This window comes from Notamacropus eugenii, chromosome 4 (genome assembly GCF_028372415.1).
Source record: "Notamacropus eugenii isolate mMacEug1 chromosome 4, mMacEug1.pri_v2, whole genome shotgun sequence".
Classification (NCBI taxonomy): domain Eukaryota; kingdom Metazoa; phylum Chordata; class Mammalia; order Diprotodontia; family Macropodidae; genus Notamacropus; species Notamacropus eugenii.
This window is the reverse complement of record NC_092875.1, coordinates 198,918,094-198,937,561: the sequence shown is the minus strand read 5'-3', so window position 1 is coordinate 198,937,561 and position 19,468 is coordinate 198,918,094. Positions and strand designations below refer to the sequence as shown.

At 39.4% G+C, this 19,468-nt stretch overlaps 1 protein-coding gene across 3 annotated transcripts in view; it reads left to right on the top strand.

The window, feature by feature from the left end:
- The window catches only part of LOC140500919 (cytidine monophosphate-N-acetylneuraminic acid hydroxylase), a 114,384-nt gene that overhangs the window by 34,024 nt on the left and 60,892 nt on the right, over window positions 1-19,468 (top strand). For all 3 annotated transcript variants that reach the window (XM_072603991.1, XM_072603989.1, XM_072603990.1), the window contains one exon: window positions 2,958-3,049. In XM_072603991.1, coding sequence (XP_072460092.1) covers window positions 3,004-3,049 — 46 coding nt within the window. In that variant the 5' untranslated portion in view covers window positions 2,958-3,003. The remainder of the gene's footprint in view (window positions 1-2,957; window positions 3,050-19,468) is intronic.

Here is a 19,468-nt window from a genome sequence, read left to right as displayed (position 1 = left end):
TACTCTAGGGCCTTCAGTTCATCTTAGGTCATTTTCCCACATCACTTTTCCCCTCCATTTCTCCCAGCTTTAGAGACTTGTCAAGGGGTGACTACTACCACTACCACTCCATCTTTGTCCTTCTGACTTAAAAGAACAAAACACAATGCCATGGTCTACAGGAAAACAGAGGTTACGAGATAATCTAACACAAATTAAAAAGTGGGATCATAAGATAGTGAGCTAGCTCTCTGAGACTGTCTAGTTCTACTTCATTTTGCCTTTGAGGAAACTAGGTCCAAGGAAGGATAAATGACTCAACTAAAGTCACAAAAAGAAATGGCAACAAACCAGTCCAGTAACTTTGCTAAGAAAACCCCAAATGGGATCACAGAGAGTCAGACATGACTGAAGCAACTCAAGCAGTAGGTATCAGATGTAGCATTTGAACTTATATTCTATAAGTTCAGAGATGGTACTTCCTGCTTTTCACTGCAGTGCCTCCCTCTTCCCACTTTATTTGATGTCCTGTAGACATCTTATACTTAAAATGTCCCCAACTGAACTCATCATCTTTCCCCTCAAACTTTCTTCCCTTCTGAACTTCCCTATTACTACCAAGGGCACCACTATCCTCCCAGTCACCCAGGCGCACAAACTAGGTGTCATCTTTAGCTCTCCACCCTCTCTCATCCTTCATATCCAAGTACTATTGATTTTACCTTTGTAACATCTCTGCTATATGCCCCTGTCATCATCCTGGCACAGGTTCTTATCACCTTATACCTGGTCAATTTCAATGGCGCGCAGGTGGATCTCTCTCCACTCCAGTCTATCTAATACTTAGCTGTCAAATGAATCTCCTTAAATTAAAGGTCACTAACCCTACTCAGCAAACTCCAGTGTCTCCCAATCACCACCTCCAGGATGAAATATAAAATCTTCTGTTTGGTTTTCAAAGGCCTTCACAATATGACCTCTATCTACCTTTTCTCCCACCTATCTTTCCATTTTTTTTTTTTTTTTGCAAGGCAATCAGGGTTGAGTGACTGGCCCAGGGTCACACAGCTAGTAAGAGTCAAATGTTTGAACTCAGGTCCTCCTGACTCCAGGGCCAGTGCTCTACTTGTTGTGCCACATAATTGCCTCTCTTTCCACTCTTCTTACATTCATGTACTCTGTGATTCAGAGACATTAACCTTCTTGCCACTTGTTACTCACACAAGACAATTCATCTCTCTACACTGGCATTCATCCCCCATACCTGGAATATTCTTCCTCTTCATCACCTCTTGCTTTCCTTCAAGTCTCAGCTAAAGTTCTATATTCTATGAGAAGACTTTCCTGAACTCACTTAATTTCTAATGTCTTCCTTCTTCAATTTATCTCATGTGTATATTGTTTGTACATAGTTCTTTTCATGTTTTCTCCCCCATTAGACTATGAACTCTTTGAGGATAGGGACTATTTTTTTCCTTTTCTTTGTGGAAACAAAGTGGATAGCACTCAGCACAGTGGGGCCCCTAATAAATGCTAATTAAGATTTATTAATACTTATTAAGATAGACTGTAACACTTCAAGAAGCCATAATTTTATCATTGTGAACATCCCTCCACTAATTCTATTTGTCACCCCCTTTGCGCCTTAACACACACACACACGCACGCATGCACAGTCTTCTTGAGTTGTTATGACTAGAAAAAAAAGCAGAACCCTGTAACCAATTCTTCAACAAGGTACAGACCCACTGTTCAAAGTCTGGTTGCTGTGTGACAAATGATCTGTTGCTAGGTCTAGACCTACAGTTTTTCCAATGGAGGTTATGTTTCTCTGGCACAGCCTTGACAACATCTCAAAATGAGGTCTAAGAAGTGGATTTCTAAGAAGGTTCTCATCCCACTCCAAAAGCATCCAAGGGACATCACTGGAATTTGACAGAGGTTCTTAACTACTTTGTGTATTCAAGATAGCCAATTTTCCCTCATTTTTTTTTCTCCCCTGTGTTTTAGTTTGGGAATTAGTCCTCAGAGAGTTTTTAGTTGTAAACATTTCCATCCTCAGCATTTTCTACCCCCCTCCCCATTATTTCCTCATCTCTTATTAGAATGTAACTTCCTTGTGGGTAAGGATTGTTTCATTTTTTGTACTTAGATTCTCAGTGCCTAGAACAGTGCCTGGCATATAGCAAATGCTTAATAAATAACTTTTCTTATTTTTGTAATACTTGAGTGAAGTGAGGGGAGGAAAGGAAGAAATGGGAAATATAGAGAAAAGCCTAACAACTCTCAAGCATTTTTTTTTTTAAAGAGAAGTTATATTAACACACCACTTAGTTTCTTTTTGTATAAAAATATCTCTAGATCAACATCCTGGGTATGTTACTTTGAGGCTTCCTTATTTAGTGTTCTGAAACTGAAAAAGCTGAGATGGGTCGCTCCGTATGAAAGTATAACCCTCTCCACAGTGACATACATACCCAGTATGTAGCCCATGGCCAGGGGTTTGGAGTTAGGGTGGAAGATTATGTAAACTCCTCATCATCATGGATCTAGATGGACATTTCTATTTCTAGAAATATTTATTCCCTCGAAGGTCAACTCTCTTCCTCATATTAGCTTCTGCTAGGGCCACATAGCTCCAGAAACTATCTTATGTTCAGACTGTCCTCTTATTTTCTAAAATACATGCTATTCTGAGATATGGTACTCATTCACATTTTTATCATCATCTATTACCAATAATATTTATTTCCTATTCCCAGGGATCTTGGCAGCAAGATGGGGGTGGAGAATAGGGAGGGAGATTATCGAATGTTCAACTTTCTGAGTGGTTTATTTGCAGAATCATCTAGTTTAATTTCATCAGAAAAATCATGCATTTGAATCTTTCCAGTAATCTGCTAAAATAATGTTGCTTTAAAAGACATCCAGTAACACTGTCTCTACTGCTCATTACCTATATAAAACTTTTTCTTCAGGTCTGTTCGTTGCACAAAGCACAATTGGAAACTTGATGTGAGCACCATGAAGTACATCAACCCACCAGGCAGTTTCTGTCAAGATGAACTGGGTAAATATATTCAATATTCATAAGGCCCAATGTATTTGTTTTTATTATTATTGAGTTCCAATAGTGTATCTTTAATTTCTATTTTTAGCTCTGGGTGTGGGTTTTTTGTTTGTTTGTTTGTGAATTTTTTTGATGGTTTACATTACAGGATTAGAGCTAAACAATGGAAATTTAAAGCTAGAATTCATTCATTCACTCACCATTTATTAAATTCTACAATGTGCAAGGTCTAGTGCTGAGTGTTTCAGGGGACAAGGAGGAATTAAAAAATACCATCTTAACTCAAATTCTAATAGAATGATTTGAAGTAATGGAAAGAATGGAAGCAGTATGATATAGTGTGGATAGTGCAGGATTTGGAATCAAAGGAAATGACTTGAAATCCTGTTGTCACCAGTTACTATCTATGCGACATTGCATAGGTCATTTAATCTCTGAGTCTCTTTCCTCATCTGAAAATTAAGTGATTTGGACTCAGTGACTTCCAAGGTCCCTTCCTTCTATGATTCCTTGAAAGAGCCCTGTGGTAGGATCTGGGCACCTGATCTAGGGATAAATCCCTACTTCTGTCACTTAGATGTCAGAATATGGACAAGTCACTTAACTTTTGCAAGCCCTACTTTTCTGACTAGCAAATGGTGATAATAATGATTGAACTATTCATTTTAAAAGTAATTTTTATTCTCAATCTAAATGGCAATTCTCCAATACTTTTCTCCATAACCTTTTTTCTTATTCTTCTTCTCTGAGAAATAGTAAGTTGTATCTATCCCCTTCCTTCTTTCAATAGTATTACTTTTACTTCCTTTTTTTGGTTTTGTTGTTTAGTCTTTTTCAGTCATGCCTGCCTTTTTGTGACCCCATATGGGATTTTTATGCCAAAGATACTGGAGAGGTTTACCATTTCCTTCTCCTGCTCATTTTACAGATGAGGAAACTGTGGTAAACAGGGTTAAATGACTTGCCCAGGTCACACAGCTAGTGCTTGAGGCCAGATTTGAACTCTTAAAGATAAGTCTTCCTGACTGCAGACCAGGTACTCAATCCACTTAGCCACCTTTGAGGGTCTTTTCAAACCCTCAGAATAGAACCAATCCACTCCCAGAACCTCTGTTTCTTCCTATATAACTCCCTCAGTACCTTTTGAAGACATTAAGGTTCTGGAGGGACACTTGTTTCTTCTCCCTCTTTTAAAGGGTTAGCACTATACCATTATCTCCTCTGAATTGCTCAAATAAATTTACCTTTCTAGATTTCTCTTGATTCATTTTTATATTTTTAAAGTTCCTAACTCAGTTTTTCTTTTTTTCGAGAGTATTTAAAAGTATTTTATTCCATTTAAGATCCATTTTTTTCCCCTATAGGATTATACTTAGGGTTTTGCTTGTTTGCTTGTTTTAGGATAAGTTAATTTTGAGTTTAAATCTGTGGCTTTTGTCATTTGGCATATTGTATCCTGTCAGTTATAGTAGAGCTGTGAGGTGCTGGAAGAACCTATAGCTGCTTGGTACTTAAACTCCATCTTTCTGAATGCTTCCATCTTTTTTCTTTGACACAGATGATTTGGATTTTGAGTATAACATTCCTAGGACTTTTCTTTTTAGGAGATATTAAGTAAATTCATTCTATCTTCATTCTACCCTCTGGTTCTAATAGATGTGGGTAGTTTTAATTTATAATTTTTTTTTGAAAGATAAAGTCCAGGATTTTTTTAAATCATATTTTTCGGGGAGTCCCATGATTCCTAAATTGTTTTTCTCTTACCTGTTTTCCAGGTTAACTGTTTGTGATAGCTGATATGTTACATTTTTTTCCTATTTTTAAAAATCCTTCATTTTGTTCCGATACCTCTGTTTCATGGAATTATTGAGTTCAGATTGGTTTATTCTAGTCTTAGGAAGTCTGTTACTTGAATAACATTTACCACATTCTGTTCTAAGCTATTTATTCTCCTTCCAATTCTTTTTCTCCAGAATTTTAATTTCATTTAAAAAATATTTTGCTTTATTTCTTCCAAATGTCATCCCTATGGGGAAAAACCATTTTTTTCTCTTTGACTCTTTGCTTATAGAGTTACTTGTTCCTTTTTTTTGGAGGAGGTGGGTAGATCTCTACATGTACAATAATACTGCTTAACATTTTCTTTGAATTACTCATCTCATTTCAGTTCCTATACTGGGCTTTTATGCAGAGGCCAGTTCTACTATATGATATGCTTTTGGGTGGAGTGGTGTCTCCCTGGGTCATCTGGGTTGCTGTATTGGGTTTCCAGTTCTTAGGGTTAGGCCCTCATGATCTTTGAAATTCAGAATACTGGGCCTTCAGGGCCCTACCAGGTATCTCAGGGAAGAATCTGAGGGACTTTGAAGTCCCTGGACCTGAGGTGTTCTAGTGTGATCTTTGTAGTACCAGGTTGATGACCGCAGCTCTTCTGGGCTTTCAAGGTCTTGATTCTAAAGCTTTCTAATCACCCAGGGATTCTCTGACCTGCCTGAAGCCTTCCTTAGGGAGTCCTCTTCCCTTTCCATTTCTGGGCACAGGACCCATTAGACTCTTTCTTATGTCTGATCATCCTAGAAGGCTGCTGACTTGTTTGCTTATGTAATGCTGGCTTTGCTGGAGTCCCTTGGAGTTGGAGTTGGAGTCCCTCCAGTTTTTTTTAATGTACTACTGGAGTGGGAAAAACAATCACTTAGTATAGTTTCTCATTGGATTTCTTGATCATTATTTGGCCTACTGGAAATTTCAGGTTTAAGGTAGAGATGATATATAGGAGCTGGTTGGCCTGGCTCCCATTTTGATCGCCATCTTGGCTGGAAGTCATTTGAAACATTCTTCTTTTCCATTTGGGATTTAAATACAGCTCTCAAGAATTAGATCAGTCATACTATGCTGAAAATAATAGACCTTTTTGACATGAATAAGAGGAGGCTACATGGTTTAGCTGGAGACGTCAAGATTAAGAACACAAAAGGAGAGACACCAGGATAGCCCCCACACTCTACCAAACCAGAGGAACAGATTCCAAAATAGGAATGGCAAAGACAAGGAAGGGATGCAATCTAGAACCTTAATCACAAAGGTCTTCTGTCTAGAGTAGGAAAAAAGAGTTCACAATGGTCCTTTAAGATGCTACCCGTTGGACTCAGTACATCATTCCACCAACTTCTCTGAAACTTCTAGGACTGATTGTCACTTCGTATATAATGGAGTTCAGGGATATTGAAGAGGGCTAGGGTTTTGTTTTGTTTTGTTGGAGAGAGAGGCCTATTTAGGCATTTCTGATTAATTTCTCACCTTTGATTTCACAGAGAGGAAAATCATAATTAGCATACTAGTATGAGAAATCAAAGTTTCAAGCATGAAAGTTTCTAGGCAAAGAAGAATCCCCCAAAAAGGTGAAGGTAGGGGTGGGGAAGGACAATATGAAGAGATTTATCTAAAGCAGAGATGGTCGGTTAGAAGAAAGACCAGGCCCTCAGAACAAGAGGCTTTCTTCTTATAACAATACTTAGCCACTTAACAAGTTTGTTGTTATGAGCAAGTTAGTTCTTTAACAACCCAGTCAAGAGCGATATAAATGTGGGGGCAGCTAGGTGGTGCGGTGGATAGAGCATCAGTGCAGGAGTCAGGAGGATCTGTGTTCATATCTCACCTCAGACCCTTGACACCCACTAGTTGTGTGACCTTGGGCAAGTCACTCTACCCTAATTGCCTCATCCTGGGTCATCTCCAGTCATCCTGATGAATATCTGGTCACTGGATTCAGATGACTCTGGAGGAGAAGTGAGGCTGGTGACCTGCACAGCCTTCCCTCACTCAAAACAAAGTCAAATGCAAGTCATGTCATCATTTCTCTGATGTCATGGTCTTGTTTGGCAATGAGGGATGAACATACACACCCAAATATAAATGGAAATGTGAGTTATTGGAGAGGAAGCATGGCATGGTGAAGTGGATAGCAAGCCAGTCTTGCAATCCAGAAAGACCTGGGTTCAGGTTCTGCCTCTGACACATATTGACTATGTGATCCTTAGAAATTAACTTCATTTTGTCGCCCCAGGCAACCAAGACTCTAAGTTGGCATAAAAGTACAGACCTTCTTTAGTAGGAGAAATGCTCTCTGAGAATTTTCTACATCAATGGGATCAAAGATCTGGACAAACAACAAGAAAAACCTCTATAAATGTAAGCTATTATGAATGAGGATAATATAAGTATAGAAAGTCCCCAGCTCTTGACTTTTATGTATACTTAAGTGGTTTGGGATTGAGAATGCATTTCCTCATAGGAATAACATTATGCATGTTACTTACTATCCCAAGCCAACCTATCATAAAGGTTAACTGCATAAAGATAAGTGTCACTTCTTATGGGTCAGGTAGAATAGGTGCTATTTCAACAGGTGGGGTAGATGGAGAGAGAAGGTACATTCCAGGCTGAGGTAAAGCATGAATAAAATAGTAAAAGTACAAAGAATCAAGGTATATTGGTACATAAAAATGATTGGTGTTTTCGACACATATAAAGAAGTACCTATTAGGTAAAGCTGGAAAGATAGTTTAGAGTTGATCAGAGGTCTTAGATACTAGAGTAAGAAGCCCAAACTCAATTTGGGAGGCAATGGAGAGTCACTGAAGAGATATTTGAGCAGAAGAGACTTATCCAGAATGGTGCTTTTAAAAAGACTAAAATGGGCAGTGGCATACAGGATGGATTTGAGAATAGAAATTCTTATACATCATTTAGTCTGATTGCATCACCTTTTGGTCTCTTCAGGATGCTTCAAAGACATTATGTTTCAATAGAGGAGAGGAATGGGTAGCTAGGTGGTGCAGTGGATAGAGCACTAGTACTGAAATCAGAAAGACTCATCTTCCTGAGTTCAAATATGGCCTCAGATACTTACTAGCTCTGTGACCCTGGGCAAGTCGGTCAACCCTATTTGCCTTAGTTTCTTCATCTGTAAAATGAGCTGAAGAAGGAAATGGCAAACCACTCCAGTGTCTTTGCCAAAAAAACCCCAAGTGGGGTCACAAAGAGTTGTACACAACTGAAAACAGCTGAATAACATAAAGGAGAGGACTAGAAAATGTAGAGAACAGAACAGGATTATAGGACTCTGAGCTGAAATGGATTTTGGAGATCATTTAGCTAGCTCAACGCCTTCATTTCCACAGTTGAGAAAAGTAAGATTTAGAGAGGTTAAATGTCTTGGCCAAGGTCTCACAGTAAGTAGGAGAATCACCATTCAAATCTAGGTTGCAGAATCTCGAGATGAGGCCACCTAGCCCCAGCCAACTGTCAACAAGAATACCCTTTCCAACATTCCCAGTAAAGTGAGGTCTTCCTAGAGCTGTTCAAGTTCTCTTTCCAGTATACTTTGACAGTCTTTTCCTAGGACTCTGCCTTCCTTTTACGGCCTCATGAAAGATATTCACGGCTGGTCTTTTTTTGTTGTGTCCATGGGAAGGAATAGTAGAGTGCAGTAGGTAGGAAGTAGAGAAAATATGGAAGCTAATGATTAGAATCCAGAAAGAAGGATAAATCACATAGAGGTCTAGAAAGGGTACAATGCACAGCTAATTTCAATTGTTTGAGATTTATAACAGTATAACAAATACCATGACTGTTGCCCAGCAATTTGTTTTAAGTGGAAAAACTGAATATCATGTGCCCTCTTGGGATAATCTTAGGCTCAGCTGTTTACTTTATTTCCAAGGTATGTTAACAAATATGCAGACACATTTCCCCAATTTATGGGGTTTAATCTCCCCCTCAGTACCACCTCAGTCTCTGGGAAGGGTTTGGGTTCACATCTTAGCTTTGTTCCAATAAAGCATAGTCCTAATTTCAAGTCCAGAACCCTATTCAGGCTTGAGTCCCAGGCAGCCCGGCTTCTCAAAGTTTCCCTGCCAGGGAGACTGACTAGCTGCCACATTCCACCTGTGATCCTGGCTCCAAAGTCGCCTGTGACTTGAACTAGCCAGGTCTGGTGAGAATCATTTCCCGTACATAAACTGAGGACAAACGAGACAAAAATAAACATCCCTAGGCCCATTTCAAAGAAGTGGGGTGGGGAATCTATTGCCACCTCCTACTTCAGTTCATAGTGACCACACTGTGGATTTTCAACCTCTGGATACAGCAGGAAAGAGCACTCAGGAAAGAGGGAATCTGTCTTAGCTTAGAAGTTTTTAGAAGATGCAGCTTCTTTTAGCCATGCAGGCATTCAAAGGAGGCTCTTTCCACCCATGTGGGAAAAGGATGCACGGTGCCTACATGTTAAGAGATCCAGACACATTACATAGCCCCATTACATTAATAAAGCACACACATCTATGCACACACAGAGTAGTTAACTACAATGTAGCCTAGGTAGGAAAGTAGTGGCAACTGATACAACATTGACAGAAGTAGCCTGAATAAGGAAGCCCCCAGAAAGAGCTGAGCTGCTGAGCCAAGCTTCATTTTATGAACATGGAGCTTCTAGGCTACTATTCCTTGGCTACAAAAAAATGAAATTATCAAAATGTAAATTATATGATGCTATGATTTCTAAATTAACTTGGTCCCAGAAAAATTTAGAGTTGGAAATGTATTGTCAGAAACTATAAATGCAATTTGAAGGAATGTCCCTCTGGATATAGGAGGAATGGGGTATTTTGGAGGAGAAATAGAGAAAAAAATTTAATTTTAATATCGAAATCAATTTCTCCATTTAATAAGTGTTTTGGTGTATATGATGACATACTTAATATTTTATAGTCAGGAGAGGGAGGGGAAGTGAAAAGGATGCCAAATCTGAAGGCAGATGAGACCTGGCTTCAAATTTCAACTATACCCTGTCACTATCTCTTGGGCATTTCTAAATGTGTGGTCAGTTGGCATTTAAAGCTCAATGTGTTCAAAACAGAAGTTATTATCTTTTCTTCCAGATCCACCCCTCTTTCCCAACTTTCTTATTTCTGCTTATGGCGATGTAATCTTCCAGTTACCCAAGATTACAACCTTAGAATCTCCCTCAACTCTTGACTTTACTTACATGCCACTATCACTCACTTTTCATTCTCATTTACTCATCTGCAAAGTTCTGTCAATTGAACCCCTACAACCTGTCTTGCATCCACTCCCTTCTCTCTACTCACATAGCCATCATCCTAGCTCAGGCCCTCATCATGTTACATACACATCTCTTTCCTGCATTATTGTTAGAGCCTCCTTTTTGGTCTCCCTGCCTCCAGTCTCTCCCCTTTTCAATCTACGTTCCATGTAGCTATCAAATTGATATTCCTAAAGTATAAATTTTATCATGTTCCTTTACCTTAAAGAAAGCTTGATGGTTGTTGTTCAGTCATGTCTGACTCTGTATGTCCCCATTTGGGGTTTTCTTGGCAAAGATACTGGAGTGGTTTCCCATTTTCTTCTCCAGATTATTTTACAGATGAGGGAACAAGGGCAAACAGAACATAAATGATTTGCCCTGGGTCACACAGCTAGTGTTTGAGGATGGATTTGAACTCATGAAGATGAGTCTTTCTGACTCCAGTCCTGGGACTCTATTTCCTGCACCACCTACCTGTCCAAAAAAGCTCCAGTGGTTCCCTGTTAAAATGGATGAAAAAAGAATTTGCTATGTATTATTTACTGCATACCAGCCATTCTACCAAGTACTAGAGATACCAAAAAGGCAGATAGGGGTGTGTGTGTGTGTGTGTGTGTGTGTGTGTGTGTGTGTGTGTGTGTGTGTGTGTGTGTGTGTGTGTGTGTGTGTGTGTGTATGTGCGTGTGTGTGTGTGTTTGTATGTATGTGTGTGTGCCCATGTGTATGAGTGCTGCAAAACATCTCAAGGAGATTATTTTCTAATCAGAGACCTCATGTATTGGGAAATGGTGACTCAGAAAAGGTGTTTTGGTCTAGGAATTCACAGAGAAAGTGAGGAGGCAGTTGATTAACAAAGTCTTTCCAGAAGCAGTTGATTTGATTACAATTTCCAAAGCAAGAGGTGACATAAGAAGATAGTGAGTTGGACTGAATACATATGTAAATGTTCTCATACACTTGCCAATCCTAATAGCACAACCCCGGGGGGGACTTTCTAAATCGAGTGGCTTAGCTCCTTCAGGTATATTTGGAGGTCTGTTTTAGAGATTGCAGAGTCCAGTAACAATGAGAATGACATGAAGAGAATATATATGGAAGGAATATGGCTGGGGTAAAGCATGGCCCAGACAGATACCCTATATTCTTAAGCGGGGTGTGGCAATGGATAGAGTACTGGGTTTGGCGTATTCCTGAGTTCATACCTGTCCTCACTTACCAGCTGTGTGACCCTGGGCAAGTCACTTAATCCTGTTTGTCTCAGTTTCCTCATTTGTAAAATGAGCTGGAGAAGGAAATGGCAAACATTATAACTCCCATTTATACTTTTGCACAAGCTGTCTCTGGAGCTCGGAAGGCTCTAGAATCCCTTTTGTTGTTCAGTCAGTTTTAAGTCTCATTTGATTCTTTATCACTCCATTTGGGGTTTTCTTGGCAAAGATACTGGAATAGTTTACCATTTTGTTCTCCCATTGTAGAGATCAGAAGGTGAGAAAGGTTTGCATTATCTAATAAAAATCACATTAGCCTGATTGGAAAAAAGGAAACAGTTATAGTAAATCTTTCATTTTAATTTAAATTTAGCCAAGATTCCAGTTAGACAAAGGGAAGAAATTTTTAGTTCAATTTTAATTTAAAATTAGCTGAAATTTCCCCATGAGGGACCACATGGCTTAGGACAGGTGTAGGCTATTAGTCTAAATTAAAACTAAAAATTAAAGGTACCCTAAATATGAATAGGGGGCTACATCTTAAGGTTTCCTTCCTCCTTAACTATAAAATAATAAATCTGAATCTGTTATGAAAATGAATAGGAGTCTCACGTAATTTACAGTAAAATTTCAAAAGTTCAAAAGTTATTCCTAAATTGATTCCTATTTCACTTTAATTTGCAAAACTCCCAAGCATACAATTAAAATTTCCAACATTTCTCTTTTCTCTTGTCACCAGGATTATTTTCTCCCCTTTAAATCAGGAACCAGTTTTTCTAGGGAGAGGTTGTTCTTACCTCCCTTGATTCTGAGTATTATTCTAATTCTTACATGCTGAAACTAGACCAGTTTCGGGAAGTAAAGGGGGAAAAAAAGATCTTTGTGAAAGCTCAGAGCTCACCAGTGGTTAATAAGCATATACATTAACAAAGGCTCTTAATGCAGAGAAATAGACAGATCAATAGGTTACCAATCAGACAATATACATTCAAAAGTGTGTGATAGTGACTTCAGGAAAAGACTCGCTTAATTTTAAACACAAAAGAAACAGCAAAAAGGACACAAAGATGTTTGACTTTAAATCTTCATTATGCTAGCTCTCTGCCGAATCCAGAAAAGCACACATCAGCAAACAAGACTGATAACAGAAAAGATTCTACCCTCAGTTTGAATTACTAGCTATCTCCGGTCACACATGCATGAATACAAACAAATACCGCACTTAACACATTACAAAGACAGACAAAAGGTCTCCTGCAGCTTTTAAAAAAATGTGGAAAGTTCTTTCTTTTGAGATTCCAACTGGCCTGATCCTTCCTGGAGGAGAAACATTTTAGATCCAGCCTCCTTCTTTGTAATTTTGCCAAAGAAGGCGAAGGTTCCAAAAACTTGCAAGTGTCAGACTGCAGTTTGACTGATTACAGTATCTTGGGGGGGGGGGGGGGGGGGGGGGCGGGGCAGGTAAAGTGGACCCCAAATTGATTGTCCGTGCATCTTTTTTGCTAATTCTCCATTAAAGAGGCAACTCAGACTCAATCAAAAGAGATGGGAGTCCAGCTTCAAGTGTGATTTAGGTACTTACTTGGTTCCGGTGGGGAGGGAGCTTGGGAACTAGGCACAAGAGGCCTGTGCTGGTACCAGGGCATAAAGAAGCTCACTCCTGGGACCATGGAAGACGTAATTTTTGATGAATCCTACAGCTACAACCATTTAATGTCAAGTCCTGAAATAAATCAAAGCCATGAGTTGAGGAATAAATGGTCTTTAATAGAGATCACAGGGTAGCACACCTGCCACTCTGGGGAATGTCCAGTGGATTTCCCCACCAAAGAGACCCATGAAAAAGTTTTTTTATAGTTTTAGGAGGAGAGGGGGAGGAGGCAGTATGAGGTAGCAAAGCCTGGCCAGGAGAACCCAGTGGCTCTTGGCAATCTAGGCAAGGAAAACCCCTTCATTCTGGCTGTTTTTCCCTTCAAGCCATGAATTCCAACGGAAGTGGGTGAGAATGTCAAGGGAGCAACCAGCCTTAAGCTGATTTGTGAGGAAAGATTCTGAGATGGGGGATTGAAGATTTCAGGGTGAAGGCTTAAGGTGTAGCTCAGTTCAACCTTCTCTTGCTATCTTAAGGGTAGGAATACAAGGATGTTACTGTAATTTTGACATTGTCAGGATGACTAAGAGGTTGAGGCAGTCTATATTACAATCCATATTAACAATTTTCTGTCATTACATTAACAATTTTGTCAATCTTTAACGACCCAAGTTGGAAGTAAAAATGTTATAGGTTAATATTAACATACAAGGGCCTGGCAAGGAATCCAGTCTACTGTTTCCTGTTCTTGCTAGTGACTCATCTCAGTACCTCAAGCAACAGACTGGCAGCCTAAGGCTTTTGGAAACATAGAATTAGAGTTGGAGGTCATTTTATAATTCACCTCCTTAATTTATTTGGGAAAACCATGAATGTCTCTGGGGAAAGTAGCTGGCTAAGCTAGTATTTGATATTTTCTTCTACTCTCTTCAGGAAAGGGGTAGAGTTTAATCCTCTTTTATCTCTTCTGGGGGTGGGGAGGGGGCGATTTAAGGTAAGAGCAGGTCTTTGACTGACTCCACCCAAACCACTTCCTCTCTAAGTTTTAGAGCAACCTAGCCGTTTTACTACAGTTAGCTTAAATTTAGCCTAAGGGAAATATAATGGACCTCAGATCCATATGACTTTACCTTGCTATTTCATAGAGTATATATCAGACAAAAGGGTACTAGTATAGTCACAACAGGCAGCAAAACTCCTAACATTCAGACCTCAGTTTTGCTCTCTGCCTTAATTCAAATTGTATATATTTCCAGCTGGGCAACTAGGGTGCAGCTGATAGATTGTTGGGCTTGGAGTCAGGAAAATTCACCTTCCTGAGTTCAAATCCATACTCAGACATTTACTAACTCTGTAACCCTGGGTAAGTCACTTAACCCTGTTGGCCTCAGTTTTCTCATCTGTAAAATGAACTGGAGAAAGAAATGTCAAATCACTCCAGTATCTTTGCCAAGAAATCCCCAAAAGGGGTCAAAAAGACTCAATAACAACTAATATTTTCAGCTAACCCTTGGCTTGTAGATGTTTGATGCAAAATCCAAATATAGGATATCCTTCAGTAAAAAGTATGCAGAGTATATTACAGTGCCTTACTGAACAGGAACAGGGATGGGAAAAAGGAGGAGTTGACATTTTAGAAATATTCTCCCAATTTCCCACCCTCTACTTCCAGCCCTTGAATAGGTGATAACCCATGAGTGTGGGTTTTGTTTTTTCATTTTTTGTTACATTCAGCATGCATATACTAGGTGCTTAATAAATGCTAATGAACTGACTGCCTTGCCTAGAAAGCAAATATTTAAACCATCTCCCTAAATGATTCATTTCTTTTAAAGAAAAAGTGAAATAGAAGGTTAGTTAAGATATTTTTTAACTGTTTAGTGTCTTTTGGACAGCTATTGTTAACATGCTTTCCAATATGTGTTAAGCCTTGTCCTTCAGTGGCATTGTCAATAATCAGTAATTCTGCCTGATACACTAAGGGTCTTGCAATTAAAAGCAATTTCATGACAGTGCACAGTCCAAATTACTTATATGTGGGGATGAAATTAATTTTTGTCTTCAGTAGTCTAATTATTCTGTTAACTGAATGTCCATTTGTTAATTGCACAAAAAGACCCCAAGTATTTGGGAATACAGTCAGTTTGAAACCTACATAACAGGTTGTATGGTCTGAGGAGGCACTTATGGTAATTGCATTTATTCAGTTACCTATAGCCCTTAACTCTGTCTTATGTCTTGATCATTACCTTATGTGTTTATGTATATATTTTATGCACTGATATGTATGTGTACATGTCATCTCTGAAGAGAGAGTATGTGATAATTTTTTGTTGATTCATTTGGTATATGATAACCCCCAAGAGACAGTTTCTGGGTAATTAATAATCAATTTGTTAATTAGGCTAGCCTGTAATCAATAAATTAATGGTCAGTGGTTTCTCTGGGTAACCAAAGACTCCAAGAGAGGCTATGAACCATCTTAAATCCCTCCTGAAAGTGAACAACCCTGACAAGTGAAACTCAACCCTGATTGGGGGACATTTAATGAGGTAGGTCAAAAGTCTTCAGCTCCTCCTGCTAAGAACATGACTTGATCATGAGACTCAGAGGTCTAAAGGCATCTGGGGAGGGGAAGCCATATTCATCAGGACCTCTCTAACTATTTTTCTCCTTCATGAGCTGAGTTGCCTTAAACATTACTAATGGAGGAGATTAAGGACACAAGGATTCTTCCCATAGGCAAAGGCTTGCCTTTTAGACTTTGATTTTAGACTTGAGATTTATTAGACTATGTATTTATTAAACTATCTCTTTATTTATTTATTCAGACTATTTGTACTCTAAACAGAAATTAGATTTCCCAGTTGGGTGGGGTCTCATCCAACCTAGTCAATGAGCATTTGCCTTGAAGGCTAGGAGCAGTCTCTTCACTCATAGCCTGACTTGACTTTTTCAGGAGTTAGACTTTAACAGAAATCAAAGAAAAAGGGTGGATCACAAATTAATAATTAGTTATTAATATGATAGTATAATATTAATTTCTCTCACTCATTAATCAGTCATGGAATTTTGAGCTAGAAGGGACCTTGAAGAGCACCTATTCCAGTTCAACCTTATTTTTTTGCAGAGCAAGAAAGTGAAGCCTGTGGTGGTCGGGCTTAGGGAAAATTCTGTGAAGGCCAATAAATTAAACAAACATGGTGTAGTTAGTCAGCAAGTAATACAAATTACAATCTTGGTTCTGGCCTTGTCCTGGTCATTGAGGCAAACTCAAGAAAAGAAGGATAAAAATATTTTATTAGTTGTTTGTCATTCATTCTCAAAGAGGACCATGACATCAGAAAGGTGATGCCATGAATTGCAAGTGAATTGGCTTTAAGTAAGGTAAGGCTGTGCAAAGTCACCAGCCTCACTTTCTTCTCCAGAGCCTGTGGCCAGATATCCATCAGGATGACTGGAGATGACCCTGGATGCAATGGGAGACCTGGGCCTTTTTAAGCTAAGGTCTTTCCCGGGTCTCGGTTTGACTGAGGCAATGTCCGTTCAAAAATTAAGGTTAGGTAAGGAATGAGAAAAAAAACTGGAGGGGAAGATAAAAATATTTTATTTGTAGACCAAAGCAGCAAGTAATTGGGGTGTGGCCGGTGCACCTTTTATTGTTGGTGTTTTGTCAGTTAGTCATGTCTGACTCTTCCTGAGGGCTGAGCCTGAGAAAGTATTTTAATAATTGTTACAAAAGGGTGGAGATTGGGGGCAGTATTCCCTATCCAGAAGCCCATTTACAGTAGGGCATTTTATCCCAACAGACATATGAGTGAGTAGGAAAAAATAGGAGAATTAAGTTGTCTTTTGAGTTATTAAGATACTGACCCAGAAAATGTGCAGATATTGCAAAATGCTACATTTTTCTCAGTTTTCCATTCAAGGACGCAAGCTAGTTTAATGGAAATAATACTGGATTTGGAGTCAGAAGACTTGGATTTGAATTCTATCTCTGCACTCATTAGTTGTATGATTTTGGAAAAGTTACTCTCTCTGGATCTGAATTTCCTCACCTGTACAATAAAGGAGTTGGACTAAATGATCTCTCAGATTTTTTCTGATGCATAATTCTAGTTCAACCAGCATTTATTGAGTGTCTACCATTGTACTACATAAAGAGGACTAAGTGACTGGGTGGTATAAATGGAAAGAGACAATTGTAGGGAAGAATATTACTTTGGGAGAAATGAGGAGTCCATTTTAGATTGTTGTGTTTGTCCTTCATTCTTGAAAAGGACCATGACTTGCAGTTGACTTTGCTTTGAGTGAGGGAGGGCTGTGCAAAGTCACCAACCTCCCCTTCTTCTCCTGAGCCATCTGGGTCCAGTGGCCTGATATTCATCAGGATGGCTGGAGATGGTCCAGGATGCAATGGGAGATCCTGGCCTTTCAGGCTAAGGCCTTATCATATCCTCACTTTGAGTGAGATACACCCATTCAATGAATAGGCTTCTTTAAGTACTTACTCAAGGGATGGCCCCTTTAATAAAAAAAAAAAAATCAAACTGGGAGGGAGAGACCCTCAGGATTCCTGAGAGAAATAGAAACAATTACTATTTAGCAATTACATTCACTCTGTGCTAGGTGGGTGGGGATTTGTTGTCCAGTCTAGAGCTCCAGAGTGAATTGGTTTTAAGGCTTGATCTTTGAGCAAGAAATGTAGCCAGTAAACCCATAGGAAAAAAGGCAGTTTTGAGGCTTGGAGTATACTTTTCCCTGGTTAGAACACCAGAGGAGAAGGAGAAGAAAGAGAAGGAGGAGGAGGAGAGGAGCTGCTACTCACTCACAGGTTGTGTTTGTCCTTTTCTAGAAGAGGACCATGACACCTTAAAGAAGGCTATTCATTGAATGGGTATATCTCATTCAAAGTGAGAATGTGATATTATCTCAGTCTGAAAGGACCAGGGTCTCACATTGTATACTGGACCATCTCCAGCCATCCTGATGAATATCAGCCCATTGGACCCAGATGGCTCAGGAGAAGAAAGTGAGACTGGTGACCTTGCACAGCCCTCGCTCACTCAAATCAAAGTTAACTGCAAGCCATTTTGGATAGGCTGAGTTTGAGGACCTCCAGGATGCATTTAGCCAGCAAGTAACAAAAATAAGGGATTAAAGTACCAGGAATACTTGGGAGGGTGGGGGTAGAGATATAGATTTGGTAGTAAAGATTATGAGTGATTGAAATAATAGAGAACATAAAGCCAAGAACAGGGACAAGGGCAAAACCTTTTGGATTTCATCTTAAGACTTTTCCTTCCTCTCTCCTTACCTTCCTTTTTTCTTTCTTATAGCTGCTACAAATGAGAAATGTGATAGTTTGGAGTTAGAACATGGTATTTCAATATGAAGCTTCAAAATAGAAGGTTGTAGGGTGAAGACTGAGTAGAGAGAAGAGCTATCTCTAGAGATTGAGGGCAAAGACATTGTTTAAGAAGGTGATCAGTCAGTTGAGATTGTACCTAATCAACCATTAGATGACAAAAGACTGACTGAGGACTCCTGATTTAATACTTCCATACATACTCCAAAGTTTTCCTCTAGGGTCCACATTATTAGATACTCTCTGTCTCAAATTACTCCATCTATAAATTAAATATAAAAACCTGTGGTTGTATAGTGTTTTAAAATGAACAGATGAGGGTAGAGCCAAGATAGTGGAATACAGGCAGCAGCCCAGATGAAATCTCCCAACATTTCCCTTCAAACAACTTTAAAATAACTCCTCAAATCAAATTTTGGAGCAGCAGAGTAAACAAAAGGTCAGAGTGAAATACTTTTGCAGCCTAAGACAACTTAGGAGGTCTGAAAAAGACTGTGATACCATGGTTGGAATATGCCCAGAGGGCAGCAGTACCAGTGGTGGACCTTGGAGGTGACTACAACAGTGGCAACAGGAGCAACAGCTTCTTTGGGAGCTCTCAGCCAGATAACTGGTGAGTCACTGGGTGCACCTGGTGCTACTTAGCAACTCAATTGCCCATATGTCGTTCTGGGTCACAGTTCAAGGGTGTGGAAGGGTGCTTGAGGTCAGTCACAAGGGAGCAGGGTCCCTACTCACAGTTATAAGGCAGAGAGGAGCATTAGCTCTTATGGCTGCAGGACAGCAGGAGAGCAGGAGATCTGGTCATAGTTGCAGGGCCAAGAGAGGCACTAATGCTTGTTGCTACAGAGGAGCAAGAACTTCTCCTAGGTAAACACCAGCACACAGACCAGGAAAGCAGGGACCACACATCTCTCCAGATCAGACCTTTGGAGCACCAAAACTTTGTAGACCTCCAGAACTAGCTCTGAAAATAGTAGCATGACAAAGCCTAAAGTTTGGGACAACACTTCTCCACCCCGAGGTGAGCAGAACTGAACTTTAATAAAAAGTTCGAAGTCAAGAAGTAGGCTGGAAAAATGAGCAAATAACAAAAAAAGAACCTGATCATAAAAAGCTAAGACAGTTTTCAGAAGAAAACAACTTC